The 26,643-nt window shown below is 37.9% G+C and overlaps 1 protein-coding gene and 1 non-coding gene across 6 annotated transcripts in view; one reads left to right on the top strand and one right to left on the bottom strand.

Annotated features, from left to right (window-relative positions):
- Window positions 1–26,643, top strand: part of MAP7 (microtubule associated protein 7) — a 116,862-nt gene that overhangs the window by 66,584 nt on the left and 23,635 nt on the right. For 4 of the 5 annotated variants that reach the window (XM_071549149.1, XM_071549147.1, XM_071549150.1 and 1 more), the window contains exons 3-7: window positions 3,167–3,244; window positions 14,190–14,353; window positions 15,163–15,274; window positions 18,530–18,640; window positions 24,104–24,217. In XM_071549149.1, the coding sequence (XP_071405250.1) occupies window positions 3,167–3,244; window positions 14,190–14,353; window positions 15,163–15,274; window positions 18,530–18,640; window positions 24,104–24,217 (579 nt within the window). The remainder of the gene's footprint in view (window positions 1–3,166; window positions 3,245–14,189; window positions 14,354–15,162; window positions 15,275–18,529; window positions 18,641–24,103; window positions 24,218–26,643) is intronic. The other variant, XM_071549151.1, reaches the window with a different exon arrangement.
- Window positions 6,804–6,877, bottom strand: TRNAQ-CUG (transfer RNA glutamine (anticodon CUG)). Its single transcript has one exon. It is a non-coding gene; the product is annotated as a tRNA-Gln (tRNA).

Here is a 26,643-nt window from a genome sequence, read left to right as displayed (position 1 = left end):
TGAGCCACAGAAACTGGCCATATGTACTAAGTACATCTGACAATTGTTAATTTAATAACTTAATTTCTCCAAATGTCAACTGCACTTGAGAGTTCATTGAATATAAATTATATAGAAGATCTGAAAACTTGCTTTTTCCTTTCATTATTATAATTAGGGATCACAACCCACTGATGCTTCAGTGCTGAATTTCTGCAAAATACTGTTTGTGGCTTCTAAGCTTTTCAAGATTAAACAATTAATTTATTAAAATGATTTTTGAACTTGTACTAAGTGTTCTAGGTCTATGGAAGAGTACTGTTTTAATATGTAATTTAATATGTAATTTAGAAGCTTTAATTTCCAGCAGCAGATACAAAATTAATTTCCCCTATTTAGAACTATGGCTTACTTATTCTCCAAACATCCCTCTCATACAAATGCTTAATTCTATGCCTGTTATGTCAGTGTAGTGAAATAGGTTGCTAAGCATAAGTTCCCACGTCTTGCATCGTACCCAGACTGCGTTTTGAACAGCAGAATGTGGGTCTTCCTGGAGTGTTGTCTGTAAGGCTTTGCATATGCTCTAGCGTCTAGCAGATCAATTGAACTGATGGTCTACTACAAAGGTGTTATTCCCATCTTTGTGTTAATATTGATTTGGCTTTTGGTGATCCCAAATGTACGTAAAATAGCTTGTTACTGAAGTCCTCCTTACACCCTGCATAGCCTGCAATTTAATGTGAATTTTTTAGGATTGTTCTAACATCCTGGGGTGTTGGGAGAGGGGCTGTTCATGCATAAATGCTATCAGGTGTGTGATATAGAAAAGATAAGTGGATGTCTTCGACTAAAGTAGCAGAGGGCAACTTTAAAAATTTATTTTATTCCTTCCATTGCTTATAATTAGGAATTCTTAAGGGAGACCTTTTCAGTTTGCCTGTCCATGTAGCCCTCCTGCCTCTTTGAAGAACTGTTTCTTCTCCCCAATAGGGAAATCTTTCTTCTCAAGGCAGGAGGATGAAAAAAGAAACAACTGGAAGAATATTCTGAAAAAAGCAGGTTTTTGCATTATTCCCCAGTGTCTCATCATTTTCTGTCAACTCATTGTTACATTGACTTTGCTGACAGCCCTTGAAGGGAATCCTTGTTTTCCAGGGGAATTCATATTGAATGTGCATTATTTCACAAGCACTAATTGCTCGTGCTACAGAAATTCATGTTTTGTGAATCTTGTGTGCCAGTCATGAGAGAGAAGGAATACTATTACCCTTTTGACCCGTGTCTGCTTGCTAAAGAGACTTCATGGGACTCAGCACACTTCTTAGCATGTGCCAAATGTTCAACTATACCATAGCATGGACAAATCTATGCGATGGAATGGCTAGGCATAGTTTCATAAATGGCAGCACTGTGTGCTGTTCAGCCAACATTAAAATCTGGATCTGTAACTGGGTGCTGGATTACCTTTGTCTTTGCTTGTGACTTGTTCCCTTGTTGCACCTTTCACTGGCACTGTCGAGTTTGAATGTTCTTCCTGCCAAATATGCAATGGGTTTTCTCCTTGCAGCTGTTACTTTGCATCGCTGTTAACACCCTTAATTGGGGCTCTGGTCTGATGCTGTTGAGATGATGGTGTTTCACTAATGAGAGTTCAAGAGAAATTAAACTGAAGTTGTCAGTGAACTGGTTCATCTGAGAAATCCTGTCATCCTTACTCAGAAACTGAGTATGAAATGTTCATTATTGTGTTTCTTTTTTTTTCTGATTCAAATAACTATTCCAAATTAGTCTAGCACATTCTCACTTGAGAATTTTATTTTTGCGAATGTTTTTAACCTCAGTTTTATTACCCATTGTGTTTTTTGGTAATTTTTTTCATTGCTATGCATCCTATACACAGGTAGGCTGACTCTGTTTTTAAAAGTCATTTGTGTATTCACATTGAATAGTGAAAAGGCTCTGTTGTTTTGTGCACTTTCATGGTGACAGTATTCTAGGTTGCTCTTTATCTTAAAATCTTTAAAACTGTGTTCCCCTCAACACTAAAATAAATCAGAGCATTTATTTATACCCAGAAGCATTTTTCATTTTTCTGTAGATTTTTTTGTTCACTTGTACTCTTATTCAAAGTAGAATTTTTCAGTGCTAGTGAAAAAAGCATAAAATGAAGAGCTTTCCAGGTTTAACAGCACAGACTAAGGATGAGTAGGAAATTAGTTTTGGCAGCATGCTGAGATGGATTGGTAACTTGGATTTTCCCCCTTTGTTTGGAACAGCTCCATTGCTGAGACTGGAAGTAGGATGCTGTCTGTTCAGCACTTTGTTGTCTTCCAGAGAAATCACTGGTCAAGTGATGTTTTTCTAACTAAGTCTGAATTTTTCAAGTCAAGCCTGGGCTCTGATAGAGATTTTTCATATTATCCTTAGTCTTATTGCTCTGATCCAGGGGCCCAGTTGCAGATATTCTTAAAGATATGTAGCTAACTTTCAATCTGCAAGGACAGATGAGGAAGCTGTCATCTTATTTTGCTGGTATTAGACAAGTCCATCCATGTGATGCACTGACTGCCTTGAATGCCTTTGCTGGAGTTTTTAACATATGCACACAAACATCTGTTGAGGTCAATACCATGCTGTCTTCTGGGGCTCAGCCAGAACTATTTCAGAACTACTCAGCCAGATCAGTGTTTTGATCCAACCTGTTTCACTTGGGTGCTGAGGTTCTTTGATGTCATGAAATAGGGCTTATTAGTTGTTGTGAGGCAATATTGGTGGGAGGAAGATGTTTTATTATAATAGAACTTCCTGTGGATACGTTTTGGAGAGAGGTTATGGAATAATAGACAGTATTTTGTCAGAATGCTCTCACACACTCAAGGTGTTTTAAGCTTGGAAACAATACAATACTTCTTTCTGGGTTTTTACAAGCAGTAGTCTTGCTGGGTATCCTCAGGTAAACCTTGGTTTATTTTTTTGGGAGTGTTTTACATCTTGAAAAAGTATTAATGCATTCTAATTATCATTTGTTCTGGGTTTTTTTCATAAGATGGATTTCTAAAAATGTGATGTACTTTGACATTAGAAGAATTAGAGTTGTTTATTGGCCATTTTCCTAAAAGCTTGTTTATGGTAGTATTTTATTTTCTGCCATGTGTCTAATATTTTCCCCCGCCTCCATTTGTAGATCACCCAACTGTACTAAAGGTTGATGACAGGCAACGGCTTGCCAGAGAACGGAGAGAGGAACGAGAAAAACAGCTAGGTAAGGCCTGCTCTGGGGTTTTTATTGTTTGAGGCTTTTTAATGGACTGTCATCTGCATGCAGTGTTTGTGCCAGTTTTCTTTTAGGAGTTTTCTTTTTAGTAAAATAATTGTGCTAAGTATACAATAGTGTCATTCTAAATACACTATCATACCTTTAAAATAGATCTTTTAATTCATGTATATCTTGGGATTCATCAGTGCTGTATTTCTCACCTGTTTATGAATGTGAATGAAAAATGGTCCGATTTCTGAAATTAGGCTAGAAAGCTTCACTGATGTAAATGGAATTTCGAAGTTATAGAATATTTTACTAGCTAAGATTAGACTACTTAATGTGTTGGATCCATTCTTTATTGCCATGAAATAGAATTGCAGAACATGTGCCAATGTATGGTTTGATTTTTTTATATAAAGCTGGGATATTTTTTCAGGTAAAATGCTTAGTAAGTATTGAATAGATGTGCTCAATAGCTCATGTCCCGTGTGTATGAGCATGTATAACAATTCAAGTGAATAGTGAAGGTTGCTTAACAAGTGATTATTGATGGGCAGTGTACTGAGTATGGTGGTGAGAGAACTAAGAATTATGTGAAACCAAATTGATACCTTTCTGAACATTATTTGTATGTTTGGCTGCTGCAAAGTTCTGTGGCAATTGAGAGGTTGGGAAGCACAAATACTTCCTCTTTTTTACATGTTAACCTTGATTCTTTAAATGCTGAATTGTTACGACTTGAGTAACAGATGTTCTTAATTTCCAGTTTCTAGTTTCTGAAAGTTTCTAGAACTATATTTTAATTCCAGCCACAGTTATGCTGCTTTTTCTAACCTGAGGAGCCATGATTTATTGTCACCTAGGTCTTGCTAGCATTTATATCCTTCCTTTCTTACAGCACCTTACAACACTGCAGTAGCTATGCATGCATCATAGGGGTTGTTTTGGAGCAGAAAAGGAAAGCTTTGGGTTTGGGTTGCTCAAAGGTTAACATGACAGCATGTTTGCTAATCCCTGAAAAGCTGCTCCTCGAGTTGAGGTTGATGGTATGTGTAGCATTAGTTTCTTTGGGTTCCAGAGCAAATGGATGTTACTGTCATATTTCAATTAATTTTTCATAGATGATGGTTCCATGTCTTGAATTGTTTCTTTTCTCAGGTTTGTTCCTTGTGTAATAGCAATGCTTTACTCTAGTGCAGAGAGAGATGCTTTCCTTAAATTTTCCTGAACTCTGATTTTTCTAGCTATTGTTAAATGAATATCTGTTACTGGAAGGACATAACTTCTTTTGAGAAATGTCATTTTGTGTGACATGTTTTAAGAGCAGTATCACAGGTTTTTGTAAGTTGACATGGAATCCTTCATTTTCAGGTGAGTTCTGCATGTCCCTCTGATGTATGAGTGTATTGTGTGTTCTTGCATGGAGATTTTGAACTAACAAGAAAATTGAAAGTAGTATTGCACCTTCACCTGTATATTGTCTGCTAATAGTATGATTTAGGAGCTGTCTCTTGAGATTTGTGTTCCAATACAGCAAAGCAATAATTTTTACTATGGCATGCAATGTTACCTTTTTTTTTCAGTTCAGAATCTAGATAATCAGTCACTCATGTTGTGTGAACCGTAGCAAAGAAATTCCTAAGCTGTCTCTCTTAAACATTAAGTTGTATAATGTTATTACATAAATATGTCATGCTAAAAATTAGAGTTGGATTTTGTTAATTCTGGGACATCAGCCATGCAACAGTAAAACAACTGAAGGAGCAACTGAAGGAAGCTTTTTTTTCTTTCAGTAGAATTAAGTTGGATTTAAACTTAATTACTTTCCTTTTGATTCAGGGGATCTGTCACATTTAGCAAAGACTTCTTTTTAAGCAGAAGTTGAGAATTTCAGTTGTACTGCAAGTAAAATTACTGTTTGCTTAAAAAAAAAAGAGAAGACAGTGTTCAGTTCTGGAAGTGTAGATCTGGTAGTAATTTTGTTCTGTACTTTCAGTAACTGGAACTGCAGGAGGTCATGTTACCCATCTTTTCAGGAAAATTATGTTGTTTGACCCCTCTGTTAAGAACATGTGGAGTACCAGTTCAACAAGGATTACGCTTATTTATTAGGCAATATTCTGATGTTACAGGAGAGTTGATTTGAGACCATTTTCTTTCCCCCTTTCTTTACTCTCAAGGCTTATTTTTTTATCATGTTCCACTGTGCTGTGATGGATTTGACTTTCCCTCGGATATAATGGGTCAATGTGTGCTCTGCACTCTTGAGGATTTGCTTACCCCTGGCAATGGTATTTTAGCAGTCTTACTCTACTTACCACACTTGTGTGTCTCTCGTTTTTAATGAGAAGGAAAGATGCTATCATTTTAGGTGTCTGAATAGATATACTATATGTGTGGTGGGACTGTCAGTTTCTTGAGGATCTTATTATGTCACCTAATTGAAAATACTAAAAAAGCTTCTAAAAAAATTCTCCTTTCACCTCAGTATATTTATGTTTGGATTTGGACCTTTCTTTAGGTAACATAGCAGGTACACAGGGACACATATGCTATTTCGACAAATCACAGCATCAAGGAGTGATTTGTAGTTCCTTCACTGTAGGAAAGGCATTGCTTTTGAAATGCCATCCCCACACTTTAAGATGTGAATTCTTCGAAATTTTTTCATGTAGCTCATTTTCCATTACTGTATCAGTTTTGGGTGGTTTTTTGCTTCAATTTTTTTATTCTCCTGACCATTTGGTGGTATGTGTATTGCTGATATGAGCATCCAGACTTTTAAAGGGTGATCTTTACTTGATTCTATCAGTAATGATTCCAGTGTTGTCACTTGCTCTTTAGTAATCAAGTTTTCATTTTTATTGTGTTTCTGCAAGCACTCTTTCCCATAGTGCCTATGCATAAAAGTTAACATCTCTCCTTTAAAATACAAATACCAGATATCTCTATGTGAGATCAACCCTCTTGAGTGTTGCAGGATGGAAATCTCAAAAGAGACGGTGAGAGGTGAGGGCGAGAGCTCTCAGATGGGACTGTTGTCAGAGGCCAGAGTGAAGGGAGCTGTCACATTTCTGGCTCCAGCTTGGCACCGCAGCTCCTTTGCGTGTGTCAGGCTGACCAGCTGTGTCCTGGCACTGCAGGCTGTGAGACACACACATGTTGGAACTGAGTTCTTTGTGAAGGCAAACGGGGTAGAGGGCCTGGTCAAACTGGAAAATTTTAACAAAACCTACTGCATTTTCACTCTCAACTGCCATATCGAGTGTATCAGTATGTATGTATGACCAGACTTCACAAACAAAGATTTGGGCAGGGCTCTCCCCACGTGGGTGTGCCCTTCCAGTCTGCACAGTGGATTTTTTAGGTGAGGCAGAGCGTGCGCAGAACTGGCCCCACCGTTTAAGTCCTGAGGTCCGTTTGCCATGGCGGAGCGAGCTTGGACAGTGACAGTGAAGTCCTTGGGACTGTCACAGCACCCGGTACTAACCGGGGCTGACCCTGCTGAGCATCCGAGATGTGACGGGATGGGATGGCAGGGAGGCATTGAACTGCCAGGGGACGGTCCCCACTGAGACTCGAACTCAGGTCCTTTGGATTCAGAGTCCAGAGTGATCTCCATTACACCACGGGACCGCCCCGATGGTATCAGTGCTGCCAAAATAAACAGTGCTGAAGAGCATTTTGTGATGCTAAAACTTAATTTTTCTTGATTGCTTAATTGTTCTTGATATGAGGGATACTGGCAGACTTTGGCTCCACCCAACTTGCTGTCTGCTTGCTGATTCCCTGGCAAGGTTTGGGAATTGCCAGGAGAGGCCCAGTGGCTTTTCCTCACCTGTTAAGTGCTGTTGCCATTTTGGATGGTAGAAGTTTAGTAGTACAGGTGAAAGTTGTTCCATTCCAATTGGTTTCTGGTTCCATTTGTTAGCATAGACCTGGTTCTCTGTAACTGGAAAGAAAAATCAAAATGTGTTTTTCAACAGGAAAAGTAACTGGGATTTTAAAATGGGTTTCATTCTGATAGCCTTAGGTAGTGGCCTAGCAAAGAGGTGTTGGGGTTTTCTTCTTATTACTTAGCAGTATGTCAGTCCTGATTCTTGAGAATACCATTTGAAGTATCACATTTGTGCATGTTTTATCTACACTAATCCTGCTTGAAGGCTAACCATTTTTCTTCATCACAGCTGTGATCCTGACAAAACACATGGCTCATTTAGTTTCTGGCATTGGGAACAAAAGATGGTAATCCTTCCTTCTGACTTAGCACACTTACTTAAATGAAGAGTTATTAATCTTAGTTTGTAGACTATGTCTGAGTTTCAAGTTGGCTAAATCCACTAAATTCTTAATGAAAGTGATCATTGGCAAAATTCCACATTAATAAAGATTACAATTTTTTTCTGTGAGTAAATTCCTTCTCATGTATTTTCTTCTCTGGCAATTGGGAGCAGAACTTGATCCAACATTTTCCACAGAAGGAAGTCCCTCAGAAACAGAATCAGTGACCATAGCATATGAATAATTTTTGGATCTCCTTGGAGAATCTGAGTGTCAAAAGGGTATATAAGACACAAAAACAATTTTTAAGGAAGACTAGTTTAAAAAGTTGTGTGATAAATGTCCCTCAGAGCATGGTTACTGGGGAAAGGTTGGCTTAGAGAATCTAACATTAACTTCACCTTTAATTACAGCTCTGAAGTTCACCTTCTAATTCATTCAGTCAGCCACTTCTGTGTAATGTCCCCATTTTTAGGTATGGTTAAAGCATGACTGATCCATTTTACTGCTAATGCAGCAAGGAGGCAATGACAGTCTCAATGCGGAGCTGGCAGTGAGGAAAGGTGAAAGAGCGGTCAGAGGAGAAAGTTATTGCTGAGGTCAGTGCCATAAAGTTAGAAAATATAAAGGCTAGAAAGGTTGACAAAGACTATAGGATCTTTACTCAGATAAGCTGTCTGTCTAAGGTGAGTGCATAGGGCAGACTGAGACAGTATGGTGCTAGACTGATCTGCCTTTATATAGGCAGTAAACCAGGAGAAAAAGGCTGAAGTGAAGAGATAGCAGAAGGGATAGAAAAAGAGGATCTGGGCACACATTCCTAGCTTCACATGGCTAAACAGAAAAGAAAGGCTTTGACACTTAATGCATGCTCCCCTTTCCCTCACAGCCTAAAACCCCCTCAAAGAACGGCTCTGTGTGTATGTGATTGGAGAAAGAAACCACAGGATAATTTCCACAAAAGAAGCGTGCATGGTTTGCACCTAGCATCTTCCACATTAAAGTAGTCAATTCCAGTGTAAAATTGATTGGTTTCAAGTCTTAGGTGTCTCTTAATATTGGAGTGTCTCTTTCTTGATTGGCCTTGTTTCCTTTGGCTCTGTTATTCACTTCAGAATTGTCAGAAACACAGCCTTAATTATGTTGCTTTGTAATCTAATCCAGCATTACTAGTTTGCAAACAAGTAGAAGGTATTACCAGCTCAGTTTCTAAATCCTGTTTTTATGCTCTGATTTTGTGTCCTTGTATCATATGACCGTGTTCAAATGTATTGATTGTACTAAGTAACGAGATAGAAGAAGGATTCAGGCTGTGACTTTCCTTTGTATTTTCCACTTTTAATGTAACTATTCATATGGCATTTAAGCTTTCAGCACGCAAGTGCTACCTGAGTGATCACCAACTTTTCTTTGAGTGATTCTTGTGTGTTCTCAGAGTGTGTTGTTACAATGGGAGAGGAGTATCTTGAAGCTCTTAAGACTCAGGCACTAGAAGAAACCTTTTTGTTGGACCATACCCATACTGAAGTGCAGCATTGGCTCAGCACTGGCTAGGGCTCTTAGTTGTCTCTAGAGAAGCCATCATAAAAGGGGATATTTTTCCCTTCCACATCCTGCAAATAAGCTGCTCTTTCAAGTTGATCCAGCTTTTTAGAGGTATTTTCAGTTTCCTGTAAGTTCATCCGCTAATTCCTTCTATCAGAAACGCAGCTGATGAAACACAGCTTCCTGTGCTTCCAGAAGCACACCTATCCAGAATAATATCCCTAATTTTTTACCTTGGAGCTGGCATTTTTAACCCTTGAGTAAACTTAAGTTTTTACCCTAGAATACAATCAGTTAATTTCTGTCTGGGGTAACAGGAAAAAAACTTCTGCAAATTCATAAATAGGGATATGAGAATGAAATAACAAGATGTTATTTTACACATCTTATTTTTCCTAAAGATATCCTCATATATCTAAGGGCACTAACTTATGTCATTGTATATACCTTGTAGATGGCAAAAACTGAGCCCTTAAGTTCACAGAAGAGTGTCAGTAGTGCATATAAGAAGCCATTAAAACAAAGCAGATATTCTCCTTTGATTCTCTAATAAGATAAAATATAATCAAGGAATTGATACTTGAAAAATAAATTTCAAAGTAGCTAAGATTATTTTTCTATCTGCGGAAAAAGTTAAATTAATGAAAATAGATATTACACTTTTTTCAGCAAACAGATGTACCATAAATCATATTTTCATGTATTTGTTAAATATTTGATGCAAGCATAAAACTAGTAACTTCCTTATGTTAACAGATGGTTATATATTTCCTGCTGCCTTTTGCCTGTAGCTTAAAGTTGATGGAAAGAGCTAACTTTTGTATTTGTTTTGAATCAGATCTCTTAATGTGAGTTTCTGTTATTGAGCTGTCTTGCCTTATCACCGAAGTGTGATTTTTATCATCCCTTCTATGAGGAGCAGAACGCTGAAGATTCGTGTTCTATCCAGAGGTTCAGCATTGTGATTGTCTTCTCAGCAGTAAATAGTGTCCATGAAAGTGAACTCTTTTACATGAAAGTGTTTTCAGCCTTTCTCTTCTTGAATTTAGTCTTGACAGTTCAAATATTCTATTGTCATTACTTTTTCTAAACAGCATGATGGCTGAACCCTATGGAAATCAGCACAAGCAATGCCCCAAGAAGGTCTAACCTTCTACATTAATAACAGAAACAACAATCTCCACGTCTTTTATAGGCAAATCAATGTTCCAGTGGCATCAGTTGAGAAAGCTGATGGGGTTTTATTTTTTGATTTCCTTAATTTATTAATTTTTAGTAGACAGCCAAAGAACGTTTCTGTGCTGAGTTGTCACTGTAAGCAGATTCCAGGCACAAAAGAGCCAGGATCTGTGGAAGTATTATTGCTCACAGCAGTGTCTTGTCTTAATATGATCATTAGAATCTGTAAGTAAGTGACTATTAAGTCAAAGCAAACATGCTGCAGCTAGATGGACTTTCATGAGATATATGCTATTATGCTTCTTGGATGCTCTTAGCTTTTCCAAAGAGAATGGATTCTTCAAAACTTACATTAAATGGTTTGGTTGAATTCCAGTTTTGAACAACTACATTGTTTGGGTTACTTACTTAGTGTGTTCAGGGTCTATGTAACAGGGTGTGCATGCTCTTTTTTTGATTTTTTTTTTCTTTGTCTGTGTTAGGTTGGTTTGGTTTGATTGGGTTTTTCATTTTTTTAGTCATTTAAGTAGCACTATTGTGATAGGAGTCTAGAGCATTTCCTATGTGAAGATAGGTCTAACTTAGGCTGCGAACATGTGGTTTTGCATAAGGGAACAGTCCAGTTCCACTCCTGAATGGTTGATTAGGGAAGCTAAAGCTTTTAACAAAGATAAAAGTATACAAATTTTGTATGTAATAAATGAAATAGACTCCTGATTTCCTTTCAAGAGAAGGATAGTGACTGATTCTCTTTTAATTTTTTTCCCCAAGATCCATTTCTGTGATATCTACAGACAGACAAATAATAGACTTGAACTTAGGGCTAGTTTTACAATTTGTGCATGGCAGAATAAAGTAAGTCCATAAAATCACATATCCTTTGAAAGCTGAAGTGTTACAAGCTCTGTGCTTATATGTATCTACCTGTGCAATACTGTCCACAGAACTCTCTAAACATTTCCACATCAGAAATTAAACAGAACAGTAGGTTTAAATGAGACAATCCTGGAGATAATAACAAGGAGAAAAAGCTTCACAGGAAGTAATAACAAGGAATGAACAGAAGGAGAGAGTAACACCATATCCTCCAGGAATGGCATTTAACAGTTATTTACAATTACTGCAGTCTAACATGAATGAACATTTATTCTAATTATTTTAATCAAAGATTCAGGAGAAAGCAATAGTTAACATGGAACGTTTGCAGTGTAGTATTCAGAGATTAAGGATATGCTTTATTCTTTCTCCCTACAAACATAAGCACTTTAAAAATGTCTTCTGCCAGTTTTTAGGTGGCATTTAGATGGTATTAAAAATAACACGCATTTTAAATTTAATTTTTTATAAAACACTTGGTTGGAATTCACTAGGTTGCTGCTTTTAGAGAAGTTTATCTTCATTTTCTGAAGAAAAGATAAATGCATGTAAGAGTGGAAAGAACAGTGCAGTTCACTGATGTGGCTTCTTATTCTTGGGCTGACACTATTCTGCAGTCCAACTGTGTAGAAGCTAATAGGAAGAGCAAGCTTTTGCAAAAAATCACTGCCTTTCTGGTGACAGGCTGACAGTAGTTCTGCCCAAGGCATTGGGCAGCAAAGTTAGACTTTAGCAAAGAAGTCGGCAAATACTACAAGAGGAGATGGTACATCAGAAGTGCCATATCTTATTATACTTCAGCTGTTCATGATGTAGCTCAAATTGTTGAAAAAGGTGAGCTCAGACTGAGGCCTTTGCTCAGTCTCCTCTGTACCTTGACAATAGAAAGATGGAATCACAGGTTGTGCAGAGAACCTGTGCACTCTCCATCCCTGGAAGTGTTCAAGGCCAGGTTGCAGGGGCTCTGAGCCACCTGGTCTAGTGAAAGCTGCCTGTCCACAGCAGCAGTGTTGGAACTAGATGATCTTTAAGGTCCCTTCCAACCCAGGCTGTTCTGTGATTCTGGGATCATGAGGGGTCATGTAGTTCCAAGAGAAGGATAGACCATAGTGAGAGTCACCTCTCTGTCCATGCATTCTCTTGGATCCCAAAGAGGGACAACAAGATCCATGTTTCTGCTTTACAAATTAGCCTTGCAGTTGGAACACCAGTTCTGCCTCTATTTTGTTGTGATACAAGAAAAAGCTTTTGCAGATTTTAATTGGCTGGAAACTCATTTTTTGCCCTATTCTACTATTTTCTGCCTCAATCTGCAGTTTACATTTCTTCTTCACTCTTAACTATATTAGCATCGAAAAATATTCCTAGAAATCTGTTGGCTCTTGCATTCATGTTTCACAGTTGCAGGTGTCACTTCTCATACCTGTTGTTAATTATCTAAGCAACTGTACTATTCCTTGTTGCTGTAATTATTCCAGCTATGATTGTTAAATTTCCTGCAAACATCTTGCTGAGCTTTCACACTTACCATGAGAGTGTCTTACAGTTGTTTATAGCTGCTCAATAAACATCTCTGCTAGTCTATATCCCACAGCAATGCTAAAAATGCTGTCTGCTTTTCTCAGCAAAGTATTTGAAATCCAAAATGGTAGAGAGAGGTTTTCTTAAGGGAGATAACTCTGCATCATGAACTGGTCTACTCAGAGTAGAAATTTTCCATGAGATTGAATATTCAAGTACATAAGGTTTGAAGTGGAATCCAAGTTATTTATTGAGTGGGATTGTCCCACAAGTGATGTGGGATTCATTTGAGGAGGCAAGAAAGTGCAGAAGAGCAATATGGTCAGGATGAGTCACAGCATTATAAGAAGTGATTGCAATGTCTGTTCTGGACATCTAAATGCATTTGAGTGTTCTGGTTTTGGTATGTGGTTTTGTCAAACAACACAAATCTCTCATCTAATTGAAGGCTGTAGTTGCTGTTCAGAGTATGCGATTCTAAAAATTCTAAAAATTTTCTATCTTTTTCTTTTTTCCTCCAGATTTAGTTAAAAAAGGAATCAAGAATGTCTCAGACTGACTTAGAGAACTTCCTTACATTGCTAGTCTTGGAAATTGAAAAGCTTTTTGACACTGTTGTCATGGTTCTGTGTTTCTGCTGTGTTACAGTTTTATAATGTGGTTGTCAGTGATACTCGTCTTGTGATCATCATGTGCATTTCTTTCTGCAGTCCCACCTATCAGTTCATAAAGATCCAGAGGTATCAAATGCTTGGGGTATTAGAAAAAATGAGTAATTTTTTTAGGACACAATGTTTCTGGGACCCAAATCTTTCAGGACAGCAATGGGGAGAGATCCGGAGCATCATATGTAATTGGTTTCCTGTGGACTGCAGTTTAAGGCCATGTTCCAGATAACACCTTCATGAAAATTCAGACCCTGATGGGAAACAACGTTTGTCTTGTCTAGTGCTTCTTGATTTATCTTGATTAGTGCTCCTGAAACATGTTCAGGGCTGTGCAGCAGTGGAGTTATGTGACAGATTAAAGTTCACCTTTAGCCTCACTACTTTGGTGGGTAAGTTCTTTCCTTCTCTTGGTACCGACAACAGCCCAGGTGTTAGAATTGTCATCCAAGCCACTTCTATCATAAGAAATCTGTACTGATCAGTGAAAGTGGTCTTAGTTTTATCTTTCTTTTTATTTATTTTCTTTTTTTTCAGTAAAATATTACAGAGAATTATCATGGCTTGTACAACAGAAGTTTGTTCACATACACCTGATGAAGTATTTCGGCATTTTTAGCTAGCAAAAAATTCTTCTGCTCAGAAACTGTACGTTCAAATAATTTAACTGGTCATAATTCACAAGAAGTAAATTGAGATAAAATGAAATGAGTTTGTGGAAGAATACATGTCATTTTAATAAACAAGAGAGATTAGGATATTATATATGTCTGAAGAAAATTAATTTAAAATTCTTTTCATTTAGCTTGGTTATTCAAAGTGTATTAAAGGGTTCATTGTGTATAGCATGTTACTACTTTTATTGTTGATTTTTCTTCCAGCTGCAAGAGAATCTGTCTGGTTAGAAAGAGAAGAGAGAGCCCGGCAACATTATGAAAAACATCTAGAAGAGCGCAGAAAGAAACTAGAAGAGCAGAGACTAAAGGAAGAGAGAAGGAGGGCTGCTGTAGAGGAAAAGCGAAGGCAGAGATTAGAAGAAGATAAGGTGAGAAAACAAATGTCATGAACATACTCTCCAACTTGCTTTTACCCTGATACGGTACTATCAAACCTTTTATCTGAGAGTTAATGTAAAGAATGCAACATGAGCCACGGTCAGTATGACAGTGTGTGAAAGGATTTCAGCCTTTCTTGCACAAGTACTACTTCTTTCCGTGCCTCTTATGAGTCAAATTTAGTGAAGTTGAGCATGCCTGGGTTAGCATATGGAACTGCACAAACTCATGCAGAAAAACACAAATTGGACAGATTTGTATGGTTATGTGTTAATTCTTAGCCATTCAGTATAACAGTAGCTAAATATTAGTTGCCTTAACAAAATCTTTCAAAAAGTGAGTGTATAATGAAATATGCTCTAGGCTGATTTGTCTCAGTTAACCTGGGAACTACGTGCAGTGTGATCCTGTGAAAGTCAGCTCATCCTTATGAGTTTTTTTGTTTTCTCTCTCTCCCACAGTTCTAGTATTTAGTAGGTGGGAAGTAGCACTGGGGTGCGTTGTGTACTGGCTGCTGCAAGAGGGCCACTATTTTTTCTCTGTAGTTCTGCAGCTCTGAAACAGAGAGCTCAAACTGCCTTTTCAAAATTTCATTAATTTTTAGATTCTAAATTATTTATGTCTTAATTGCTCTTTAAGCCTGTTCCAGTACATTCCTTAGTAGGCAGCACATAAGCTTAAACACAGCTCGAAGATGCCTGCTCGGTTTTGTCTGGGGGGACGAAGGATAGCAGGGTTTGATGAGATGATGAAGTTAAAACCCAGTAGTATCCAAATGTATTATCCTGTTATACTTAAGGAACGACATGAAGCTGTTGTACGTCGCACAATGGAAAGAAGCCAGAAGCCAAAACAAAGGCAGAACAGGTGGTCCTGGGGCGGAGCACTACATAATCGCATTAATAACACAGGTAAAGCGGGAGGCTCGGTTTGCCAGCCAGTTTCCCTGCACTGCCAGTTAACTGGCATTTATTTTGCTTCTGTCACAAGGAAGGGTGGCTCAGTGTATGTTGGTTTAAGTTCTTTTCTCTTGATCTTATTATCACTAGCAATGGCATGTTTCTGACATTCTTGCGTAGCAGAAAGATAACAAGGAGAAACCTGAACAAAAGTTAAAACTTGTTTTGGGAGTTGACTAATTATGTAACTATCTTGCTATAGCTTCTTGCTTCTGCTGCTTTGCTGCTGTTTGTGTGGTGTTTGTGGGTGTGCTTGTGCTGTGTCATTCTGGTGATATTAAGCTACTGTGGCAAATGCTAGCTATATGCCTCAAAGAGTAGATCTGGTGGAAATGACCAAACACTGAGATTCAAATAGACACAAGGAAGAAAATTTGTTCTTTGTAATAAGCTATCTGTGCCTTGTAGAGATATTTGGGGAGATAGAAGTCTGCAAATTAAGTTTAAGTGAAATTCTTTATTTATTTCATCAGAAAGTGGTAAAGTTCTTTTCTTCCTGTTCTAATTTCAATGTGTGCAACCTTTCATCAGGGAGGGGAAAAAAGAGCTCTGAAATCTGTGTCATGTATAAGTTCAATAAACAGTTATTTTTCATAAAAGTTTACTTTTTTGCTTAACTCTGAATAACTTATTTGATTTTTATTTTATTTTCTGTGAAAAATCATTGTCTTGCATTCTGTCCCTAGGTTATTTTTTTGAATCATCATTCACCTTTCTCGATTTAGCAGGCCTGGAGCACCACTTCAGATCTCAGGGTGGTGCTAGGAAACCTGGTACATAATGCTGTGGTTTTTTTATTCCTTTATGCTTAGCTAGTTCTCAGGAAATGAGATCATCAGTAACTAAACCACCCTCATGTAGATGCAATGCATGCTTAACATCATGTTGATAGATTAGAACTGTTTGTTAGTAGCAGATTTTTCATTATTATTTATTTTTTCTAGAGAGTTACTACTGGCTGACTCTAAAGATTTGGCACAATTCACTGAAATGAAGCATAATATTCCATATACTGGAGTTCAAGAAGACCTTATTTGAATATTTGTTATTTTCTAAAACTCTTTTGGCATACAACATGCACACAGGATTTACAATGGTTTTGCACATGAACACAGACACATAACCAGGTGCATTGGCTGTTACGTTGCTCATGGATATTTAAATTCTTTTTTTTTTTTTGCTGGTTTGGTTTTATTTTGGGACTTAAGAAAAAAGCAGCAATTTTCTAGGCAGTGGATTGCATTTGGCCTATTGTACATTTATAAGATTCGTATTGCCAACACCCACATGCAAATCCTCATGCTGAATGCCATTCATTTAAATAAGGTTCATTGACACAAGAAAGGTTGGCATGCCAAAGAGCAGAGGTGATTTTTAATAATATCATTTATCATCTTCAGAAAGCTGGTCTGTGCAGAACATCCTTTCTGCCAAATGCAGAAACGTTATGGCTGTACTGATATACTATATAGTTTCTCAGTGATAGATTAGATAGGAGATCAAAATCCCCATTCCATTCCCAGAAATATTGTTCTGTTCTTAGGAAGCCTGAGGATCCTGTCTCCAGTAATGGCTCACACAGAGCATTCCCCAGTATACTCCACAGATCAATGAGGGATAAGATTACCAGCTTGCAGAAGTCTTGTTCTTAGCTATAACATTTAAATTTCTCCTTTTAAAATGTATTTCTGAGTTTTATTCCCCTTTCAGTACCCAGTCTGCCAGTTCTATACACTCACCAAGTCATTATGATGTTAGACAAAGTTAGCAAACAATCATCTGGGGTAGGGGAGAAGCTTTCTGTAGTCCAACCACTTATGGGGAATTCTGTATAGTTCATAGATCTGGGGAGAGGTAAGGTGTATTTTGATTAAACCTTATTTCTATGAAAATTTTTTTTACACAGGGAGTATACTTTAATCCACTAGGTCAGAACAGGTAAATACAATGTTGATGTACATGTCATAAATAAACAATAGCAGATAATATATCAGCAACATCATCCTTAATTTTGTCAATGTCCTGAATTTTATCTGCTTCCAAAACAGTATGCGGATGTATTTTTGCACACACAGAATATGAATCAGCAGAGCAGTTAAACATATGCTCAAGCCTCTTTGCATTTCAGCATGGTTGAATGCTTTGCTGACTAGTGCTGAGGGTCAGTACATGCTAAAATGTAAGCAAAAGCAGAATTGACTCTCATAGCATGTTCTGAATGTCAGATTTCTGAATGGAAATTTGCAATGGAGAATGTGTAGTTGAGGTATGTAGTGCTTTTCTTTTTTTTTTCTTTCTTTTTTTTTTCTTTGAGAGAGAGAAGGAGAACAGAAAGGACATAGCTGGCCTGTTCAGCTCATTCCTCCTCTTCTGCTATTGCTAACAACCTTCTGTGACACACATATGCACAAAGTGTGTGCAGTCTCTACTCTTGAAATAACCATCACCCCAACAGGGTGCTGATGCTACTGCAGCAGCTGTAGAGGCAAATGATGCAACACTGCCCTAAAATGCAGAGAAGCTAAAAGCAAGTTATGAACCTTTAGTGTTCCATATGCCAAGTCTGTGCATTACAAGTGCCTTGCACAGAGACTGATTTTCTATAATCTGCTAAACTGTGCACAGTTTGGATTGACTCACTACAACTTCATTCTCAGCAGGTTGAAAGTGACTCTGTGGTGGGCAGTTTAGCTCTTATATGTAACTGTGAGATTTTTAGCTAATTATTTTAATTCTTTTTTGCTTACCCTCACTTCCTTTGTGTACTAGTCTTCTCTTAATCTTTCAGCATTGAGTTGTCATGATATTGACTGTCTGCCTACTAACAGTGCCCTTTCAAATGTCACCTTTTATTCAGGTGCTAAGGTGTTTTTTTAATTAATAACTTTGACTTTCAAAGCTTCTTTGGTCCTCCCTGAAGCTTTCTATTGTATGTCATGAGCAAAGTTTTTCTGAGAATATTGAAAATCTTCAGATTGTCACCCATTGAATGATAATGAACAGAATATTTTACACATTTGAAGCTTAAATTGTTTTGTGCCCAGTCTTTGAGTTGCCTGTATGTCTTCTGAGAAATCCATTCTATTTTGAAAGTTCTTGTGGTAGAGCAGGAGTGACCTAGTCGTGTTTTCCTCCCCTCACTAGCGGGCTAGGAACTTGCACTATTGCATGTGGGCTGTCAATTAGCATTATCTCCATTTGTTTTAGATCGAGACAGGCGGTCTGTTTCAACAATGAACCTTTCGAAACATGTTGATCCAGTCATTAACAAGCGGCTCTCCTCCTCATCTGCAACATTACTAAATTCTCCAGACAGAGGTACAGTTTCAAAGAAAAAAAAAACCTAAAAGAGCAGCAAGAAAGAATGTTCTATACTGATGTATTACTTTGCACATAAAACAAGGTTCTGAAGTCATTTTCTGTACTTCATGTAAGTGGTAGCGGAAAGACTTCAAATGTGATAAGTAAATGGTTGAACATTTTTTCCTGTGAGAACAAATAATTCTTGTTTTTTTAAAACAAGAGAACTTACCTAAACAATCTTACTTTAGCAAATCACAAAAGCAGTGCTTCTGTCAGGTCTTTTAGTAAATGAGGTACAATTATTGAAAGAATACATCACTCCATAGTGCATGCAAACATGTGTGACCTTTTATTTGCATTAGACCATTTTCTCATCATTTTGTTTTCCTTTCTTTTTTGGTAGTATTTCTTGAATATCTAAGAACATGTTGCATGAAGCTTTCAAGCAGTTACTTTATTAAAACTTCTGGTTATTTTATTACCATTTTTGGTTATTTTTATTGAAGAGGCATGGGTGTTTTTCACATTGTCTGTTTATTGACTTTTTGTGTCCAGTTACTTTCCAAAGATTGCTTCATTTCAGTGTACATTTTTGGCGTTTATATGTGTGCAGAAATGATAAATCATCAATCTTCTAAAAATTCACATAGCTGAATTGCTGCCTCTGTTCTGAGGATTTATGAGATTGCAGCATTAAGCTTAAAAGTTTTATAAAAGAATCTCTCTTGTGTAACTTGTGCAAAGAGCTTTACAGAAAAGTACTTGGTGAGGATTTTTTGTCCTCTCCTGAGAATGAGTTCTGTCCCATTTCAATCCAGAAAAATGCGTGTTTTAAAAAACAACTTTTAAAAAGGAATTTTGGTTGCGTTGAAAAACTCTTTGATTGATGTCATTTTCTGTGTGTCTTAACTAAGGGCTGAGTGAATGCTTGAACATTTGTATCTGGTTGATTTGATGAGACATTCATCCTAGTGGGCTAACCTACTTGTAGAATCTGGTAACTTGTGAAAAATACAGCATGACATTAGGAAATAATTTGTCCCAAAACACCACTAATTTCTTCTTCTAAACAGTAGAATCCAGTCAGTTTAAAATTTTGTAGCTTCTCAGGTGTGTATATTTTTTCCACATGGTTGCAGTTCCTTGCCAGGAGATGCTTTTTTGAGGAACGATCTTGGGTGATGTAAGCAGGTGAACAGCAGCAGACATTAAAGATGAAGGATAGTCTCTTATGGACTGTACCTCATGGACTGTAACTCATTCCATTATAGTCACCCATTTCAATTTTAGGACAAATTAAACTAAATATTAGGTGGTCTAGTGGTGGTGGAAGAGAAGGAATATGGTAGTAGTGAGTATATGTCAAAATATGGAGGCATTCTTTGCTATTTTCATTAAAACAGCACAGAACTCTTGAGAATCTCTTGTGACTTTTTCAGACTCCAAGATAGAAAATAAATCCAAATGCTATAAATGCTCTTCCTTGTGCAGAGTCATGTGCCTAAATCTGGTTCAGCCATGTATCTGGAGAAGTGCCACTGGTCTCTCCAGTGGCTTCAACCTCTTAAGGCAGGTGCTTAAAGGAGGGCTCTGACTGCCTGCTCCCCATTTCACCTTCCAGAGGGCACCCAATCACACTTTGCCTGTAATACATACCCCTTACCTGCAAAACATGGAGCTGGAGATGAGGATGATAAGCTTACCTACTAAGTGGATTATAGCTGCCAACCAGAATTTGTCATTTGTTAAGCAGCACCTTTTTATCATTTGAAGGACAGTATTATTTTTTTGGCACAGCAAAAGACAAAAGTTTTCATTACCCAATTGCCTAAAAGACTGGTTAATTCCTTTCCAAGTATAGGATTGTTATATAGCTCTTTGTCACATCTGTATAATTGGGCAGCTAGAACGGGCTTCTTCTTATGCCTTTATGTTAGTGTAATCAGTGAGTAGTTGAAACTGTAGCAAAACATGAAGTTACACATTCAAGTGGAGAAAACTGATGTTGATCAATATATTTTGATAACTGTGCTCTTTAAGGAGAGTTTGGAAAGGGGATAATGCTTTAGATGAGGTATGACTTAGACACTTTAGTTTTGCGAAACTTGCACTATAGTTGTTTTTCTCCCCACAGTGATTTTTCTTTTGGGCAGATGATGGTCTCAATGACTGTATCACCTTTTTCTGCAGCCTTTTTAGAAGACATTCAAGAATTCCAGTATTATTTTCTTTTGAAAAAACAGTTTTCTCCCATCTACTCCTCACCGTATTTGTGGCTCTGTATAAGCAAACACTACATTTGTCAATGAGAGTCTCCTTTGTGGTGCTCATCAACAGGCCTGTTAAATCCCTGCCTCCCATCTGTTCCTACAACTAATCAGATGCTGCTGTTTGCCTACTTGCAACTTATTCTGCTGCTGCTAAGACAACTTTCCAATGTTCAGATTGCATATCCTGAAGACAAATAGAAGTGATTGTAATCAATTCACTTTTGCCAGCTCCCTGTGACTTTGTGTGTTTTCCAGTTGCAAACTAGGTTGTAAAAATCATTCATCTGTTAAAGGTAATGTGCTTGTGGCTGTGGGGAGGGGTACTTGCTTGTACCAGCAACCCTATTATGAATGTGCTTCCTGTATGGAAAAAAGGAGCCATAAAGGCTGAGAGAATTGGGCTTTTTCAGCCTGGAGAAGAGAAGGCTTCAGGGAGACTTTATAGCAGCCTTTCAGTACCCAAAAGGGTCCTCCAAGAGAGCTGCAGAGGGACTTTTTACAAGGGCGGCATGTAGTGAAGGACCAAGGGGTAATGGTCTCAAAGTGTAAGAGAATATGTTTAGATTAGATATTAGGAAAAAAATCTTAACTTTAAGGATGGTGAGACAAGTTGGTTGAGGCAGGTGGAGCAGGTTTCCCAGAGAAGTTGTGGATGCCCTGTCCCTGGAAGTGTTCAAGACCAGGCCAGGTAGGACTTTGAGCAACCTGGTCTAGTGGAAGGTGTCCCTGCCCATTTCAGGGAGGTTGGAACTAGATGATCCTTAAGGTCCCTTCCAACCCAAACCATTCTGTAATTCTGTGAAACAGCCCAAAGAGTGATAGCTTAGCACAGCATGAGAACAAAAAATACTGCTTCCCCTTGTCTGTCAGATGGTTTGAAAGACTAAATATGCCACAAAGCCAAGGCATATCTAAATAAACTCTGAGCTAAACCTATTACAGAGATTCAGGGAGACTTCCCTCCAAGGTCCTGACTAAAACTATTTTGGCACCTCTGAGCCAGGTCTATTGCTTATATAGAGAAGAAAGTTTTTGTTGATCTCTTTTAGCTCATTGTTGTGCTTCTCAGCTAGCTTGCACCCAAACACTGCCTCAGTGCTTTAGTTGGGTGTTGTGGACACATGATTGCTTCAAGTAGGTGGTGTGGATACAAACTCCCCTGTGTTAGGGGAAAAGAGAATTAAATCATCCACATCTTTAGGGCAGGGCACGTTACATAGGTGAGACATGGCAAGTTGGTGTTCTCAATCATCAGACTCTTAGCTGTGCCCCCTTGAGACTGCTTAACCTCTGGTGCCCCTGTGTAAGTAAGGCCTATGGCTGGCACACAGGGCCATATTTACATTGTGACATTTACTTATCAGCTCTTTGCATCTCCAAGAAATGGATGGTATCCATACCACTGACTTACTGGTCTAAAATTTCAGGGATTGGTGTCTTAAGTTGTATGATCTTTGTTAGACTACAATAGAAGAGTGTCTTCAGACTCATCCATACTCATACATGTGAACCTCACCTACTAAATGCCACCAAAAAAGAGTCTGGTGTCTCTAAGCAGTGATCATACTGAGCATGATGCTTGGAGATGAAAGGAAGCAAAGACATTACCATTATTGTATCCAATTTAATGGAAGTTCTGAGATGTTTATTGTTAAATTACAAGCTTAATGATAATGTGTGTTCTGTAATGGTGGTCTCTGTAGGGTATTTTGTGTGTCTGTATGATCTGTACCATTGCAGACTGGAACCATTAATCACAAAAAGTTCTGACAGTAGTACATTGTGTCAAAGGACAGTTAAGCAGAGAGCCTGCTGTGTTTGAGAGTCCTATATTTCTATAGTAATGCCCCTTATTGAGCTGGCAGAATTTAGGGGAGCAATTTGAGAAGTGCAAAACAGCACTGGGGGCAGATTAAGCAATTATATTTTCATAGGATGGGATTGAGATCAGCCCCTCTTTTCATGGGGCTCAGCATGGAGTAGATTAAAGACACATTCACTGTTCATGGCTATTAACAGTGATGGATCTCTACCTTTAAAAATGCAAATTAATGTCAAGTTTATTACAGCCAGTCACTTCAATGAATGTTTTAGAGACTGAGCCTCATAAATTCAAGCTGCAGTTTTGTTGCTGCAAACTAAGCCCAGTGAGTGCTGAGATGTAAGAAGACCTGATTTTGCTTGCAACATTATTGCTGTAGTATAAGCTTATTATAATGAACTGCTTTGGGAAGTAGTTGAATATTTTGGTTTGTGATGCTCATTATAATACAATTTGTTGCTTCGAAGTATCAAGGAAATATTTAATTCAGTACCAAAAATAATTTATAGGGCTCTTTTGGTTACTGCTTCACCATGATAAATGTTTATGTAGTATTTTAAAAAAATAAGTAAAGAAACCTTACAAGACAAAAGGAACATATTGATAAGCTAAATTTGCATTAGGCAATACTGGGAAAAGCAAAGGAAGGAAGTCATTGCGATCAGGTCAACATGTAATGTGTTTTTAAAAGAGATTAACAATGCAAATAGTTGACTTTTATTTACTGTTCTACGTGAAAGGTGATCATTACTAGGATATTTTGACAGAGAGTTAATGATCAAATGTATTTGCTGTGTTCTGTGGCTTCGTCTACTACTGAGACGACTGCAGCTGATGAGCTTGGTATGTGCAGTTCAGGAGTACTGCACTTCTGCTTTGATAAAACCTCTTTGACACAATTCTCTGTATAGTGGTAAGAAACCTCTTTTTTTCTAGCTAGGATGACAGACTTTGAAAGATGTTTTAGTGTTATACAGAAGACTGTATATCTTATATGTAGAAAGAGTTTGAGACCAAACATCTCTCTTGAAGTCTATATTTAGGAGTGGCAACTATTTTCCTAGTAGGGAAGTTATCCAATCACTCCTAATACTGAATGTGGTGGATGCGCAAAATATCAGTATTAATTTGACAATTTGCCATAATGCCACAGGAAGTAATACAAATGTTCAGATACACCTGTTTCTATAGCAATCCTTCTGCTAAAATGCTGTAATAATAAAATGCAAAACACTGAACACTATTGTATGCTTTTGATCTCTCAAGGACAGTTTAAAGATTTTCATGGTATGCAATAGAAAGGAAGTAGTACTAATACTCCTGCAGCATATAATCATTTGTGAAGTGTTTGATCTAACATCTTGCTTGTATGGTGCACGTGTTCAGCTCGACGTCTTCAGCTCAGTCCATGGGAGAGCAGCATCGTTAGCAGGCTCCTGACGCCCACTCACTCATTCCTGGCCCGAAGTAAAAGCACAGCTGCATTGTCTGGAGATGCAGGTAATCCTATAAGAACAGAGGCTTCATGTCTCAGACACTTATTTTTCCAGATTCCCTACCAGATGTTGTAAAGTCATTGATCTAATTGTGAGTATATGGTGGCATCCCAGAATGAGGTTGAATACCCACGATTAGTTTGCATGACAGAATGAAAGCTTGTTTGTGCAGTTGCTTCCTATGCCTCTTTCTCCTACCACCTCTTTCTTAATTTCTTTTGCTTCTCTATTAGTGCAATAAAGGAATACAAAACATGCAGGACAACATCATCAGGCTGTCCATGGCTGTTTAAGGAAATGCACACGATGGTGTTAAGTGCTGATTCAGCACATCCACTGCTAAGGCTGTGAGCTGCTTGCTGCAAAGGAGATTCACCCCCTACCAGGGCATATTCCACATGGAACAAGTTAGACTTGTATAAAGATAGGCCCTGGTTTCTATGCATTTAATAAGTGTGAAGTTAAATATGCAGGTTTAGTCAGGACATAATAATTGTAAAGTTCTCTGCCAACCTCAGCTCCCTGATGTACTTACTGAGGGGAAAGTTAACAAGCAGAAATGTGATGATATTACTAGGTGGGAACTGAAAGCCCAGGCAAAACTGTATTCCAAAGACAACAGGGCATACTTGCTTATCATGTGTTTTAGACAGGTGACAGCTGCCTTTTCTTTTATCATTGGATGTCGGACACTTTACCATTACAGTCATATATTGCTGCACGTGCTGAATCTGTAAATCTAGGCAGGTCTTGTCTGATGGGGACAGGATTTTTATTCTAATTAAAGAACATAGAAGGTAAGAAGGAATAGAGATCTGCTAAGATTACTTTTAAAGAAGCTTTCACTTAAGAACTCTTATAACTAATCAGGCTGCAGTACATTTCCCCAGGGGTAGTGCTGTAGGAGCAAAAATGTGAATGATATTCTGCAAATAGTAGAATTAACTAGTACAAAATTCCTTTTCACTCTTCACAAACAAGAGCTTGTAAAATTAATATTTAATGTAATCTACCAAGGAGGATATTGGAAATTCAGCTCTTCATTAGGGAATAATTGAGAAGGTAGTGTCTTGAATTTGTAAGTGGTTACTTTACTGGAGCAAGCGTGAAGCTTTTCCTGACTGCTGTGTTTATACTGCACAATAACCTCTAAACTGAGTGGAATATTAAGAAAGACTACAAATAACAGGAAAGACTGGTTTGTCAGTCACCAGTTCTGAGGCAATTCCCTGAAATACTTTCCCTATGCTAACTGGAACTGTACCACCCAGAAGAATAATCCATCTACTCGTTGTTTTCCAGGTATTATTCTCTAGGAGCAATAACTGCAGCCCCTTCATGCAGGATGCTCCCTGGAGATTAATGATCAGGTGATGGCAATGGCTCACAGCTGCGCTCTGAGCACTCCACTCATCCCAGTTTGCCCTTTGGCTGTAAAGATAAATCACAATGCAAAAGAATCCAAACCAAATTAAATATGGATTCATGTCCTTAAATTTTAAGTGAGCTATTAGGGACATCTAACAGAAGAGTACGTCTGGATCTTTTTTAAATGAATCTTCCCAAACCAAAATGTTTTTTTAAATAGCTTTCAAAAAGCTCCTCTGAATAGATGTACTCCTGTTAATACGTGAATCACTGAGAGTGCTTCCTAAAACATTGTTTGGCAACATTGCAAATGAAAATGGACCGCTCGTTTTTTAATACTTGCGATGTCATCCTTGGCGGTAACCTCGGCTAATCGGCATGCAGGAAGGGAATTGAATCACAGAGCAGGAACCCCATCAATTAGAACCTCTGTAAAACATGCATTATGACACTGCCTCCTATTTGGTTTGGATAACCTCAACCAAAATAAAAACACAAGCAAAAACCTGTTTTCTTGTTTCTTGCTTGTTGTTAAGTCAGTCATAATACCTCATTAAACATAAATCCCTATAAACTATAAGGCAAGCATGAGTGCTGTTGCTGTAACACTTACATGAGACCCTCTTTATTCCTAATGTTAATCTCTCAGTGCAGGAGAATTTGTAGCATTAGTACTGTTAATTCTATGAGCTCTTCCTGTAAGAGCAGCTGTGCTCTTGTAAGACTGGAAGAATTAACTCTGTGTGGAACTGCATTTTTCAAGTGTGCTCAGAGAGGGATCTACAGGCAAGAAATATTGGTTTGTGTTTACCAAAGTAAACTGAGGATGCAAATTTCCTTTACTTGGGAAAAAAAAAAAAAGAATAGGAAAGATGAGGCCCTATTTTTTCTTCAAGTAACATGCTGTATAATAATTATGGTAAAATTCTATTAAATGGCCAGGAAAGACAAACAGGAGCAGATAAATAAAAATCCGCAATAATAACATAGTTTTCCCCAACCTTCTCCTTCAATTAAATCAAGAGAAAATCCAAGAACACTTTGCTGCAAGAAGTTCCCCAT

Source organism: Pithys albifrons, chromosome 2 (assembly GCF_047495875.1).
Source record: "Pithys albifrons albifrons isolate INPA30051 chromosome 2, PitAlb_v1, whole genome shotgun sequence".
Classification (NCBI taxonomy): domain Eukaryota; kingdom Metazoa; phylum Chordata; class Aves; order Passeriformes; family Thamnophilidae; genus Pithys; species Pithys albifrons.
Note: the sequence above shows the minus strand (reverse complement) of the source record. Positions and strands in the feature narration are given on the sequence as shown.